We start from the raw sequence: 14,839 nt of genomic DNA, 5'->3' as shown, positions 1-14,839 counted from the left end.
ACATCTGACAAATATTTACCATAATACTTGATTGATTGTTTAGAGTGCAAAATGTCAGAAAATAGTGAAAAAAGGCCCATCATCATTCCCTAAAGCCCAAGAGAACATATTATAATGGCTTGTTTTGTCTGAGCATCAAAAAACAGTGAATGTTTGGCATTTTTACTTAAGAATGACTTAAGAAAATAAATCAATTATCAAAATTGTTGCCAATTAGTTTTCTGTCAATTGACTTATCAATTAATCAACTAATCATTTCTCCTCTAGAGTACTAGTTGGATACTGGGAAATAATGAAACTACCATGTACTGTCGGGGTCAAAACGGCAAAGTTTTGGCACGGGGTTCCCTGGGAGTATGAGATATTACAATCAACAGGATAGAAAAACACTATAGCTTTCAAAAAGTACAATTATGATGAAACGATAAAAAAAAGTTCTATACAAATATAATGTTTATTAAAGTATCAATAAAGACCATCAAACAGTTTTTTCCCTCATCTAAACATAAAACATAAAACCTGCTGAGCAGCAGAACTGAAGAGTTAACATGTTATTATACAGAGAGGCAGTTTAACAGTAAAAGTAACCAATCACACAACTGCAACAAGATGCTTAAAGCAAGCTTCAAATGTGACATGTCGGCATGTTCACTCTGCAGTGTCAGTCCACAGTGAGTGACACACTGTGAGCACAGTGATGAGGGACACTGTGCTGTTGTGTGAAAGATCAACAAATACTATATGTTGGTTTAAGTAAGGTAGGCCGAAGCCTGAACATTTACTGTCATCACTAGTCAGACACGCAGGCCTCCATGTTGTGGCTCTGTTTCGAGATGAACAGATGAACTGTCGGATGAGTTTGTTACTGCTTTTATTTGAGAAAGCTACAGCGATAAACCAGCCAGCTGCTTGGAGCGTATCTGTATCTACTCTTGGAATCAGCAGTAATTTTATAACTGCGTTTGTATCAAAGCCGACTCTCCAATAGGAACCTGTAAGAGCCTTTTATGAGCTAAGAAAAACTGTTTTCAGCTGCATATTCCAGCTAATCCAAGGTTGTTTTGAAATAATTTATATAAGGAGAATTTTCTCAAGTTATAGAGGAGCAATTCAGTTCATCAGAAAAATTCTAATTCAATATCACAAACTTTTCACTGGATGAGAAGGAAGGGTGTGAAAAATTGTAATCTGAAAAGTAACTAGTAAATACAGCTGTCAGACAAATGTAGAGTAAAATATAATCATATTTGTACCTGGAATTAGTACTTGTTTAAATGTGTGTGTGTGTGTGTGTGTGTGTGTGTGTGTGTGTGTGTGTGTGTGTGTGTGTGTGTGTGCGTGTGCGTGTGTGTGTGTGTGCGTGCGTGCATGTGTGTGTGTGTGTGTGTGTCTGGAGACTCCTACTGTAGCAGGAACTACCACAGAGGTGTATTGAGGACTTTGGCAGGTGTGTGTGTCTGTGGACAGATTTTGACATTACGATAAAATCACAGTTTGCAAGATACTGATACAAATCTCGACAGATGTGTAGTTGAGATCAAAATGAAGGCCAAGTTTGAAGATGGGTGTGGTCCGACGCATGAGCGCTGAGTACTCATGTAATAATGTGGTAATGACTCCTCAGCACTCATGGGTCAGAAGGTCAACATGTTGATGCGTGTCATGATGTGATCGCTTGGCAAGATGGTGTCTAGTTCTATTTATTTGTTTCTTTGAATATATTTTTTGAACGCTGATGAAGGGAGACTAACCTGTAGTTTACAACAAAAACAAAACATCAGAGAAAGGTCTGTTTTTATGCTTTACTGTCCTTTTAATCGTCTTGTGACGTGTTCTCAGGGTCCAGTCCCTCAGGTTGGGAACCACTGTCCTATTCAACTATAACCTCTGTTTTGATGACAACAGTTGAATTCCTCCTCGAGTAAATATCTGTCTCAGCTCACAGCAGAGAAACCAAAGCAACAAAAAGCACAGAAGTTGCCAAATACATGTTCTAATATCTGCCTGTAAATTGTGTAGTTGCAGGCACCATCCAAACCTCTCCACCAACCATCCATGTTGCTCAGTGTGTGAACACAGGGTTGGTGTTTGGACCACTGCGCATAAACTCTACAGTTTTCTCACACTGCATGTAACCTCTTAGTTCCCTTTAACGTGGCTCCATACACACAACATCCCTTCAGCTGATCATCCACTGACTCAACTGGAAACAATCACACCGACTTCCTCCTCTTGCCAAACACGTTGTTGATGAGTTTGGCCATAGACTTGGAGCCGCTGTAGCGTCGTCGGTCGGCTCTGTACTTCAGGTGATCCATCACCTGTCGGATGAGTTGTGTGAAGAGGTTGGCGATGTCCTGGTAGCTCTCGGCCGCTGACACCTCCTGGAAGTGACAGCGGTTCTCCTGAGCCAGGCAGCGGCCCTCGTCCTCACGTACCTGCCGGACGTGACACAGGTCCTGCTTGTTACCCACCAGACACACAGGAACCTCCGAGTCCCTGAAACACAGACCGGTCAGTGTGGGTGAGGAGGACGTGGATGCTACTCTCAGTTCAAAAGGTTTAAGAGATACTGCGAACTGCTATATGACATCTTCATCAGTATAAGTGTTGTATAGCTTGAAATAAGTGTTGGAAGAAGCAGATACTAAATATATGGCGAGTAAAATTATTAGTAGCAAGAAAAACATCTTTTAACTTAAGATTAAGGAACTATGGAAAAAAACTTCAAGAAGCAAATATAGCACTTCAGCCTTTTCTTTACTTCATATAGATCCTCATATAATAATAATAATAATAATAATAACAATAGATGCTCATAATGTCTTTCTATATTAACTTAATACTGTAGTTTATATGCTTTATTACATTATAAACTATATTATATTAATATTAACCCAGACCTAAACACATCGTTATGTCACTTCACTTGAGACACTCTTGGTTTAAAACTCTGGTTGTGGGGGTTCTATATATATTCCTTGCCTTGTAATTTAATTTCTTTCGCATAGGTTCTATTTGTATTTCTATTTATATTTCTATTTGGTTTTCTGTAAACCAATAAAGTTTAATCTTGTCTTAAATTATCTGAAAAATAAAGCAGGAATGCAGAAAGTACCAAACGCTGCAGTTCCTCTAATGACCACTAGAGTCTAGCTGCAACAGTGAGTCAATCTCCCATCTTCAAATGTCAGACAACAGACAGCAGAAATAATCTTGTTTACAGCCTGGTACAACAATAGTTGGAGTGGACAGCAGGTGGAGTCAGGCACTGACAAGATGGCGAGAGTGGAGCAGCTCACTCTGAGCTTCAAAACCGCTCTTCAGAAACCTTTGGGTGATGTCATGGAGGCTACGTCCATCTTTAATTACAGTCTATGACCTTATTCTTTACATTTATTTATCCCTTTTCTCTTGAACTGACTTCAATAATTTCCTTTCCAAGCAATTCTATAATTTTACATTTTATAAGCTCCTTATTCCTCTTAAATACTTCTCATGTTCTACCTTCATCTATGAACTGCTTCCAAAACAGGGCAAAACTGTAAGTTTCTTCCTCATGACAAACTTGACCTCCCCTCATGTCTGTAAAGCAGACATTTGACTAAGTGCATGTGATTTACAACCACATAAGCATGAGTGAGTCTAATATTTGCCCTCCTTATCTCCATCGACGTCTGATCACTGATCTATGTTTATACTCACATACTTGTCAGTGACTAAATAAATCTCTTCCCTCAGCGTTATCAGGATATGACAGGCAGCTTGATGGATGTGGTTGGCCCATTTTGCAGCAGACTGAATTTTGATGCCTGTAGGTTGCAGTGAATCACTCACTCGTCATCATGAATCATTTATCAGTTTGTCAGGGCCAGTCGGGACTCCCAGCATTCCTCAAACTCCAAACTGCATTAGGATCCCTGTTCAGCTTCAAAGAAAGTAGGGCAGCTATACTCTGTTTGTTTCTGTTCTCCTATAGTGTTTACAGCACGTCCAGGTAATAGATACCTCCTAACATTTCTTTGCTTTTGATATTTCAGTTTTGATAATTTGAAGGTTTTAACTGCAACTGAAGAGTAACTTCGTAAACAAAAGAGTTAATAATTAACACTTATGTACATAAACCTTTTTATAATCCACTGGATAAACTCAAAATGACGCAAATACCAAACTAAAAACAAGATATTTTCAATTACATTAGATTTTTACTCAACAACAAAGATTCATTCTAAGGGATAATGTCCGATAGAGTTTTGGCCAATACTCCTAGCTGACTTTTAAACGCATTTCTAATATTGTTTATACTTTTTAACCCACATATTAATATGTTAAGCCCCATCTGGCAGAAATATAAGCCTCAGTAAAGGATACAGTTCATGCTCAAATTCACAGCATCTCAACTATTCTGAGGCTCTCCAGCTTTTCTGTTCACTGTCTGAATCACCTCATAACAAAATCCCCTCAGTGTGTTGCTTCTGACCCTTTGCAGTTGTCCATGCGCGTCTCCCGAATCTGCCGAAGGATGTTCTTGGCGTTGATGAAGGAGGTGCGGTCGCTGATGTTGTACACAACCACAAAGCCATCTGCCCAGTCCACCGGCTCCTCCAGTATACACCTGGCCTCCGAGCTCTGCCGACGACAAAACATGCTTTTATTCTGAAAATCACACTGGCCAGAGTAAATTCAGATTCCACAAATGTGTAGTTTTGTTTTTCGTCTTTTTTTAAGTAGGTACAAACTCATGAACAGGCAGTATTAGTTTCCCGCTGTCTGTAAGCTCCACCAGCCCGTTCTTGTCTTCATCCAATACTAACCCTAACCCGAAACAGCCTGACACACTCGCCTTTAGCCAATCACTTGAAAGTTGTCAAACTTTTAAAATGTTCTCCCTCTCTCTCTCTCTCTCTCTCTCTCTCTCACTCTCTCTCTTCCTGTGCTGTCAAATGTCATTCAGTTGTCAGTTCACCACCGTGAGGACTGCGTGACCCACTTCCACTCCTTTTGTTCCTCATCACCACCTCCAGCGTCTCGGCTCCTCTAGGGGAAGTTTCCAACATACTGAACCTAATTCATTGGACTGCTACCCATGGTGATCTACCAGTCCACCAGCTTGCACCTTGGATCCCATGGAAGTTTGCACAGACATTCCTGGTGATGGATTGCCCCCCTGCTCCCTCAAGGATGAAGTGTAATGTATTGTACCTGCAAAACTAATTCCCATCATCCTCAGCTGTACTTTGTGAACTTAAAGCACCAGCAGACTCCACCGAAAGTTCTCACTTCTTATTGGCTGATACCTCAGACATGGTTCAGTTCAACCACCGTTCGAAATCAGTGTTTGAGGTATATTAAATTGCCAGTAACCATAGGAACTTCTGCTATGTTGCTAAGTTACCAGACAACTGAGAGTGGCCTAACCACGAGTTTAATTGATGAGAAACAGATTTTTGACAAGAAATAATGAGTAATAACAAGCGGACAAAAAAAAATATTAATAATAACAATCAGATAATAATAATATAATATGACAAGGTTCACTTGTAATGAGCAGACGAGACTAAACTAACCACCAAAATGACAAAACAGAATTTGTAAAGGTAAAACTAGAACTGGCGCCAAAAATAAAATAGAGTAACAGAGGGAATCTGTCTGACCTTGAGCAGAAATAAACAGCGTATGAAGGACAAGAGGCCCAAGGACATGTCTGAGCCTTCAAACAGCGATGTCTCAGCACTGTAAAAACCCACTCATCCCTCTGTCTTTATTGGCTCCATACTTTCTTTATGCAGTCCAGGTCAGGAGGTCAGGACATCCACTCTGTGTTTCTTATGAGAGGGCGAGTTACAGTGAGTTTAACCGACAAAGACAATGAGCAGCTCTTGTTCTGCTGAGCCCAGGGGTATTCCAATAAAATACTAACTCTGCAGTAAAAGGCCTCTCAGGTCTTTTGGTCTTGTCGAAGGAGAGGTAAGCAGGTTTGGATGGCTCTTTTCTTCAAAGAGACAGCCACTGGCGTACATCGCCTCGGGATACTCTCATAAACCCTTTGGATTCCCAACTTTGTGCTGTTGGAGTCGTACACGTGCCGTCCCGGTGTAAATATCTGACCATGGTTCAGTCAAGGTCACGGACATGTGCTGCAGCTTCAACCTGGAAACCGGCCCCTGTTTTGTTTTTGTTATGTGAAATCCTTGTAGTTCCAAAACAAGAAATTATTATGTTCCCACTTCAGCTGAATGGTTTCCAAATATTCCACCTTACTTTGGCTTTAAAAGCCTTTTTCAGCTTCCGTGGATGAACTGAAAAATAACACTAAAAATAACATGGCCCTCGAGAAGCAGGTTTTCTCTCAACAGTAATATTGCTGTAGGTAAAATAAATATTGTCTGAGGTCTGACCTGTAAATGATGATTATTATAAGTCACACAAATGGCTGGAATATGAAATTTAACTTCCACATGGGCGACCTGTGTGTACAGATTTCCCGTCCGTCTCAGATTCTCATTTGTTTAACCTGTTCCTTCTCAGGGGCGTCCATGTGTTAAGTGCATTTCCAGTTCACCTGATGAAATGCAGGAGGAAACCAAGAGTCCCCCTGCAGCTCTTCTTTTCTAATAAAACGCAGGATTAAGTATACACATTGTTAACTGTCCAAAAGCATGGAGGGGTTAGCCATATTAGATGTGTCTGAGATGTGCTGTACCTGAGAGCAGGGATCAAAAACCTCCAGGTTCAGCTGCCTGCCATCAATTGACAGTCTTTTATGGTACAGAGAATCTGTGATGAAAAAATAGAACAAAAAATTAAAAAAACATTGTGTATTCATTGAATATTTGCATCCCATGTGTGTATGTATGAATTTTAAAGATGTGCTACATTTGTGTTTTGGGAATTTTCGGCATTGTGTCATTGAATTTCGATGAGATACTTTTTACAGCAGTATATGGAATCAAGCCAACAAGGTATCCTTGTCTCTTAAAGAAATATTAAGCATCAAAAAAGCCTTCTTCCAAGATGATAAACTATTCCTTTAAAGCTGGAGTAAGCAGTAATGTCTGGGCGTCAATGGGCAAAAGCTCCATAATCACCTTTCAGCATAATATAATTCAAATGGTGTGAGAGGAAACGAGACGTCTGCACCACCTGTTTTCAGACTCTGTGTTCAAATCTAGCCAGATGTGTGAAGGTGTGTGTGTGTACGTCCCTTCAGATGGATATGTGTCAATATCTGCGACGTGTTTCAGAGACGGAGAGAACTTGCTGCACTTCTCCCATAATATCAAAATGTGTCGTAGATATACCCTGAATGTTGCTATTAGTTTAGCGTTTTGCTAACTGTAGCCAGAGGCTCACGGCTGTGTTGCTTGTGTTGCTTAATGTTCGTGTATGAAGAGAGCTGCAGGAGGGTGGTTATATCTTCAAACTGTGGCTTTTTTTTCTTTTCTTTTTTTTTCTTTTTGTATATTTCTGCCAACCCCAGCTTTGAGTCCATGAACGCTGTGGTAAAATGTATGTGACTCCACAGCAACATCCATGGTTTCTGTAGACGAACTGTGTTTCCAGGACCGAAACCAAGCCCCCATCACAGCACCATTTCATCCAATCTGGAAGCACTTACTGGTGTTGGAGGCATATTCACCGATGAAGCGCCTGGTCAGGAACCGCACAAGGACAGCTGGAGGAAACAGACGAAATGAAAAACAACGAAATGAATCATGGCATCATTACACTCTCATCCCTCACAGGTGGCAGCGGTGGGGGGGGGGCAGCCCTCTTCCAATCCCACAGGCACAGCACAGTGCCAACAGTCTCAGGGTCTGGAGAGGTGAAACTGTAGCCGCGCATGAAAGAGGCTGCATGGCTTTGCTGGAAGTTCTGTCTGTGTGCATATCTGGCGAGCTGAACGGTTACATTACATTTCCCCCTCTGCTTCGCCTCCACATATAACAGACTGTCTGGGCCAGGTTTGGTCCCACAGACAATCAGTTTCAAATAAAGGCTGAAGTTTCAAGCGCTGAACATCATGTGGCTGATGGTGGTCGTGGGCCTCTCTGGAGGGGTCATACAGGGGTTATACTCAGGTTAGCAGGACACACAAACATGGATAAGACACAGCAAGTTATCCATGCATGCTAGAAAATGCAAAGGAAACTTAAAGACACAGGAGCAATTATTTTTTTCGTCATGCAAACTGATGTATTTACAGAGCTAAACAACAAGAAAACCACAAGCTCCTCTTTGGTGTCATCTTTTTATCGTCTCTTTGTCATTCTTTCATTGCTTTTATACAACATCTATTCTCTCTAATTATCTATTATCATTTATACTGAAGTATGCTGTATGTCTTCCCTCTTTAACTTTACCTTATTTCTGTCCTGCTTTTGTTTGGCCTGACTGTCCGGCCTTCTGAGCCTCTTACCGATTATTGCTTTTGCTTCGATTGCCGGAACATTTTGTAAACTCTGTTTTTAAAGGTGCTATATAAATAAAGTTTTTATCATTATTATTATTATTATAATAAAATTACAAGCATGCATTGAAAGCAACAGGTAGAACAGTGAGTAGCAGACACACTTGCAGATGCAGCCCTCAGAGGCAAAAGCATCTCCACAGTAACAGCTCTGCTTCACTGCCAGGATGAGTGAATGGAGTGGTCCCATTGTTTTATGAAGCTCTTCCACAGACAGCGCACAGCCCGTCAGTGTTCACCACCACCACAGACACTGACTCACTGATTTAAGGTACGGTCACATAAACTGGTGAAAGTCTTGGAAAATATGCCAGAGGCATCATGGGAAGTTGCTCAAACCAAAATACAGTTCTGTTTTACTTATTACTTCTGTAAACAAAGAAAAGTGGCACCAACTGCCAGCGCACTGAGGAGAGCCAAAGTAAAAGGCTTGATCTAGTTAATTACAACATAAACAAAACCACTGGTGGGGCGTTTCAGCTCCTCTACAGTACAGCTCAGACTGCTCGATTCAACCTCTGTATACGTCACGTTTTCCCTCCTCCGACCTCAAAATCAGTTCCGCGACTGATGAGTCTTCATTTTAACAAAGGCAGGGGTTTGTCCGCAGGCAGAAATAATCTCATTATTTCAGTTAAACTGCAGTGAATGGAGCCAATAAACCTCTCTTCTGGTTATGTAACAAAAAAAAAAACAAAGCCCAGGGAAAAGAGGAGCTTAAGTTTGTTACTACTGATGAGATGTCCAGGCAAGAGAGGAGACTTAGTGAGACCTCGAGATGAGGTTCCTGAAAAAGTGTTAATAAATCAACCTTTTTCCACTTGTGGACATTAGAAATTTTTTTGTCATTTGGTCCAGAAAAACACAGCCTCATTTTCTCCCTGGTTATAAGATTCAGGCCTGGGGCGTCGTGTAGCGTAGTGGTTTAAGCAGGCGCCCCATGTGTAGAGGCTACAGTCCTCGCTGCAGTCGGCCCCGGTTCGAATCCTGCATCGGACGGCCTTTTGCTGCATGTCATTCCCCCTCTCTGCCTCCCCGTTTCCTGTCACTCTCCACTGTGCTGTCCATTAAAGGCATAAAAGCCCAAAAAAATATACTTAAAAAAAAAGATTCAGGTGGCTCAGCCCGTGTCACATGGGCTTGGTCCCGGATGCAGCGGCCATGGGTTTGGGTCTGACCCGCGGCCCTTTGCTACATGTCGAACGTGAGAATGGTGACTATGGTGTTTTCCACACACAGCCCAATATACGAGCGCCACCAACAGGGTTTTGACTGGAAAGTTACCAGTAAAAATCTCTGGAGCTTCTGGGAAACTTCGACACGAGCCTACAGAAGTGAGAAGCTTAGAAAATAATTTCAACTATCTTGGTAATCGATTTATCGTTTTAGTCATTTATGAAGTGAAAGTACCGACAGATTGCTACAGTTTCTCAGGTTCCAGCTTCTCAGATGAGAGACTCCGCTGTCACTCTTTGTCATATGTCACAGTAGCTGAATATTCTTCAGCTTTGGACTTTTAGTCCAAAACAAAACAAAACATTTGAAGATGTCATCTTGGCCTCTGGGAAGTTGTAACTGACATTTCATAAACCACACGATTAATCAAAATAATAATCAGCAGATTAATCGATCATGACTATAATTCCTCAATTAATTTAGATTATAGCAAAATAACCACACACCATGACGCATTAACAAGTCAGTATCCTCAGTGCTGTTCAAGGTACATTTAGACAGTTTTCTCTAAAGCGTTCACAATGAGACGCTGACTTTGAGCTGTTCTCTCCTCTATTTACATCTGTGGTTCAACATACACCCACTGCTTGTCGATGAAGTCTCTGATTAAACTAAAGCATCTGAAAGCATGTAGGACAGGATTTTAGAAAACACAGACCTGTGTTAAGAACGGGCTTTGTAAATAACCATATTTCATAGTTTTTAATCCTTAGAACAGAGTCTGTTATGACGTCCAAATAGCTTAGAATCACTGATCCATATAGTTTACATTTAATTAAAGTAATTTCTGAGTCAGGTAGAATTGTTGAATAATTGATTAGCTGATCAGAAGAAAGAATGCCAAACATTCTCTAATTACAGCTTCTCTAATGTGAGGTGTTCCTGCTTTTCTTTGTTTTATAAACTGAAGGTTTTTGGGTCCTGGCTGGACAAAATAAGTGACATGTCACTGACCAAATGATCAATCAATTCAACAAGAAGAATAATCTGCAGATTAGACAATGATGAAAATAATTATTGACTGATCTTAATTACTTCCACATGATTGGAAGTAATTATATTTTACATTTTTAATCCAGCTCAGATGAGTATGTTATGTAAAACATCTGAACACTCTGATACAGTACAATCAGGTTTTTAGTTTAAATTAACTCATTTGAACATGTGGATGGAAAACAAACTGAGGTTTAACACACACAGCTTCTGTCTTCTAACCCGATGAAGTCCAAAGACATCATTTGAAACTTATTTGAAAGATTTAGTAAATAATTTACCAAATCTCTAATTTACTAGAGGTTTCCTACACTTATAAACTTTTCTTATTCAAACACATGTATAAAAGTATGAAAATGTTGTACAGTATTTTATAAATAAACTTTCCAAGACAACTAGTCATTTATTGTACATCAAAAATATATGTGACATTTGAAAAACACTGTCATGAGTACTGAATTGTGCACTGAAAAGAAAGAAACCAATAGCCGTGTTAAACGGCGTCATAAACACTACAGAGATGTTGGCAGAAGGTCCACACGTATTCTTGTTTGAAATAAAAGCCACTCACCTGATTTCCCAGCCCCCTGGCTCCCCAGCAGGGCCAGCTTGATGTCGTTCATGACTGTGCTCTGTCAGCTCCTCAGCTGGCTCTCTGTGTTGTGTCTGCTATCTGGGTTAGCGTCTAACACTAAATGCTCCTTACAGTCCAGGCTGGATGGGAGTTCAGGGCCGCCCCCCCCTCGCTCCCTCTTCAAAGGGCTGTTTCACTTTTTTAAAGCCAGAGGCAGAGGAGAGGAGGGGAAACAAACGCCTCCCCCCTCTTCTGTGTGTGTCTGTGTGCCAAGCGCTCTTTTTCTCTCCCTCACACCTCTCTGGTCTCTGTTTTCTCTCTCTCGCCTGCACCGAACATAGCTCACTCTCCCCACTTTTCCCCCTCAATCCATCTGTTTTCCTTCTTTCTTTCCTCTCTTGTGCCTATATATCTCTTTTTTCCGTCTCTTCCCCCTCCTACAGAAAGGTTACTCAAAGGTCACGGCTGACTAAACCTATTGTGCTGTTCCAGCTTCAACACTGTAACTGTAGTCCAGCTGCCATCTATGGACGTTAGGGTTGTTTTTCATAGTGGCATTTTATGGAAGCTCATTCCTGCCAAGAAAAGAAAAGAAGCTGATGAAATGGCAAATGTGAAAGTCCTCATGGTCAGTCAAAATCATTATATACTAAGTAAAATTAACGCAACATTCTCAACTTTGCTTATAATTTCCTGAAACGCTTTTCCTCATAATTTCTCTTTCTTCTTCCAGTAATATTCTCTGTTATTAAGTGACTGCAAACAAAAACTTATTTCCTATTTTTCTTTAAAAATTACATTGTGGGTAGGTGAAAAATAATTCATTAACACTTGTCAATATCCATCAGAGATTCCTACAAAGACTCATGAAAATTCTAAACTGTGATTCTTCATGACTTTGAAAACGACACAAGTTGGCAAATACTCATAGTGAATGTATGTGCAGAACATTAAATGATCATTTATGCTGTAACTTAATTATGATTATTGTATCTTTAAGCATTATATTCAGACACTTCTCTAAGATTAGGGAAAGATTGTGGTCTTGGTTAGAGGCACAGGGCAGCATGTATTTATATTTACTTCATTAACATTCAACTAAAACCTTTTGCCTAAACCTAAAAATACCCAGCACTCACGCTCCTGCAATTTGCACTAAATTTCAAACATAATTTCCCACAATTACGACTGAATGTGATTATCATTCTGGCAGAAATGGACTTCCATACAATGTGGCTTTGTATCCAGTTCAAATGAAGAAAAACTGTATCTTTATTTCCTCGGCCGGTGGAGTGATTGTTGACCTCTCTGTGATACGATCTGATAACTTCCTGCTGAGTTCAGCGGCGATAATACTCTGTGTGCTTCAAGGAAAAGTCATTTCACTGAAATTGGTCGATGCATTTTCATGAAGCGAAGGCAGTGATATGATGGGGAAAAAATGTTGATGACTTTGGTTGCGTACTTTATTAACTGTAGAGTCACAGCTCACCAGGCTGAAGCAATATAGAAAAGTCAAGGCTTTGAGCACATTGTAAAAGCAAAACCATGAGGAGGCCAGCAATAAAAACACTGATTAGAGCATCAGTCATACTCCTGACATCAAACTGAGTCGATTGGGACGAGTAATCCATCTCCTTCAGCCTCAGCCGCCGCACAAAATGTGGCATATACAGCCAATAAATCATCCTGCAGTAGCTTCAATTTCACAGACACTAACGTCAGCCAATAAAATACAAATATTCTTTCGACTAAAACCACATTTTTGTCCCCCCTGACCCCCTCACATGCTTGTTCTGGGCATTTTGGGCCCATTTCCAAACTGGCTTCATTTGATCTTGTATTTGTTTGCGTGCAAAGTCAGTCACCCTCCTCCAAAAGAAAGTCTTAAACTTTACCCCCAAACTCAGAAAGGGCTGTCATGACTTGGCTGCACTTGTCTTGGTGTTAATCATAACACTGTTTTAAGCTTTAATGTTGGGTGGGTTGTTTCAGAATATTTACATAGTTTCTTTATATTTATAATGGTTGGATTGAAAACCTCAAAATTCAGGATTACCACGGCCTGATCACACATGTAAACAAGGCTTTAACAGTTTGGAAATACATTTAAAACACATGTTAGTAAATGAGTCCTGTCAATCAATTTTAGAGTAAAAAATGTTTCCAAATCTCCTTTTTTGGAGTTGGTTGTACTCTCTTGTTGACTCTTGTTGGACCTTTTAAATAGTGAAACAAAAGCAGTAACGCTGAAATGAAAACAGCCTGACCACATTACTGTATGTGCGTCCAAATCCATTCATAATGCACGGCATGCAGACATGGATGGGCTTTTTGAAATGTTTACCAGATAATACTTTTTCCATTCAGCTATGTTTAGATATCATATATCCTGCAAATCAGCTTCATGCACCAAAATAATTGGTAGCAGATAACTTTACGTTTTGGGAGTTCAGCTGAGGACTGAAATCACCAACATGTCACTGAAATTCTTCGACTCGCTCATCAGAACAAAGGGAAACGTTAAAAAATAGACAGATTAATATTGCATATTGGGAAAATATGCTTGTCCCAATCACGCTTAATCCCAAACCATTAAAGTAAGAATTTTAATCACCCCTGAATGCTGAAACGCTTGATGACTTCAATCAGCTGCAAGTACTTTGGATCAGAAAACATTACCTCCATCAACGCAAAACATTTTCATAAAAGTGCATTTCATCCTCAAAACTTCTCAACCCTGCTGTAACCACGAAGAACCAGAAACCTGTTTTACTTTCAAGGTGAGAGCACACAGTGGAAGACCCAGCCATCCATAGCAGCTTTTAATCAGGCAGAGAGGGAGAGCCCACGTCTCCTGAGCTGATCAACACGTGGCTGCAGGGAGGCTTTCACATGGGACGACGTCATGTGCCCACAAAACTACACACACAAGAAACACATTATTCTTACCGGCTCCAAACACACTCACACACACACACACACACACACGCAACTTCAACAACAAATCAACATCAAAGGGCGCCAAAGCACATCAGCAACATCATTACATAAAGTCTGTGCACCAGGAATCTGTCTGGAAGGTTTTCTGTTTATTCTGTGAAATGAGATTTTCTGCCATGTATGACATGAGTAAGTTATGTTGGAGTGGAGATTTCCATATGGCTGTTTGCCAAACAGGAGATATCCTTTCAAAGCTAACTGGTGACTGAATGTCCTTGGAATTAGACAAGCAGCCTAATCTATTCTCCAAAGAGCTTTGGGGAAATGATTTGTATGTTAGTTTAGTTTAGTTTAGTTTAGTTAAGTTAAGTTTAGTTAAATTTAGTTTACTTTAGTTTAGCCATCTTGGCTTATCTTAATTTAGTTTTGTGCTTTAGTTTCTTGTATAACCTTTAACTTATTAGCTCAGCTTAGCTATGAACTTCGTAACATAAACAAAATAATAAAAAAGCTCAGTGTGTAATAAAATCAATTATATTGATAAACAAAGTAAACTAGGCGAAGCATGTCTAGCTAACTGTAGCCTAGCTTAATTTGTTTGATTGCTTGGTTTATTGCAGCTT

At 40.2% G+C, this 14,839-nt stretch overlaps 1 protein-coding gene across 1 annotated transcript; it reads right to left on the bottom strand.

The window, feature by feature from the left end:
• Nucleotides 1-431: 431 nt before the first annotated feature.
• On the bottom strand, nt 432-11,746 carry LOC130175731 (ras-related and estrogen-regulated growth inhibitor-like protein). The gene is made up of 5 exons (XM_056386246.1): nt 11,271-11,746; nt 7,619-7,675; nt 6,704-6,777; nt 4,481-4,629; nt 432-2,499 (listed from the first exon to the last, which is right to left on the bottom strand). Exons 1-5 carry the CDS (start codon nt 11,320-11,322, stop codon nt 2,214-2,216), a joined length of 618 nt encoding a protein of 205 aa, XP_056242221.1. The 5' UTR covers nt 11,323-11,746; the 3' UTR covers nt 432-2,213.
• Between the last annotated feature and the right edge of the window lie 3,093 nt (nt 11,747-14,839).

Source organism: Seriola aureovittata, chromosome 10 (assembly GCF_021018895.1).
Source record: "Seriola aureovittata isolate HTS-2021-v1 ecotype China chromosome 10, ASM2101889v1, whole genome shotgun sequence".
Taxonomy (NCBI): domain Eukaryota; kingdom Metazoa; phylum Chordata; class Actinopteri; order Carangiformes; family Carangidae; genus Seriola; species Seriola aureovittata.
Note: the sequence above shows the minus strand (reverse complement) of the source record. Positions and strands in the feature narration are given on the sequence as shown.

Bases quoted from the DNA above. Each gene is read 5' to 3' on its own strand.
- LOC130175731 (XM_056386246.1), bottom strand. From the start codon at position 11,322: ATGAACGACATCAAGCTGGCCCTGCTGGGGAGCCAGGGGGCTGGGAAA. The intron at 7,676-11,270 runs GTGAGTGGCTTT...TGTTTCCTCCAG, and splicing joins CCAGGGGGCTGGGAAATCAG to CTGTCCTTGTGCGGTTCCTG. The intron at 6,778-7,618 runs GTAAGTGCTTCC...TTTTCATCACAG, and splicing joins TGAATATGCCTCCAACACCA to ATTCTCTGTACCATAAAAGA.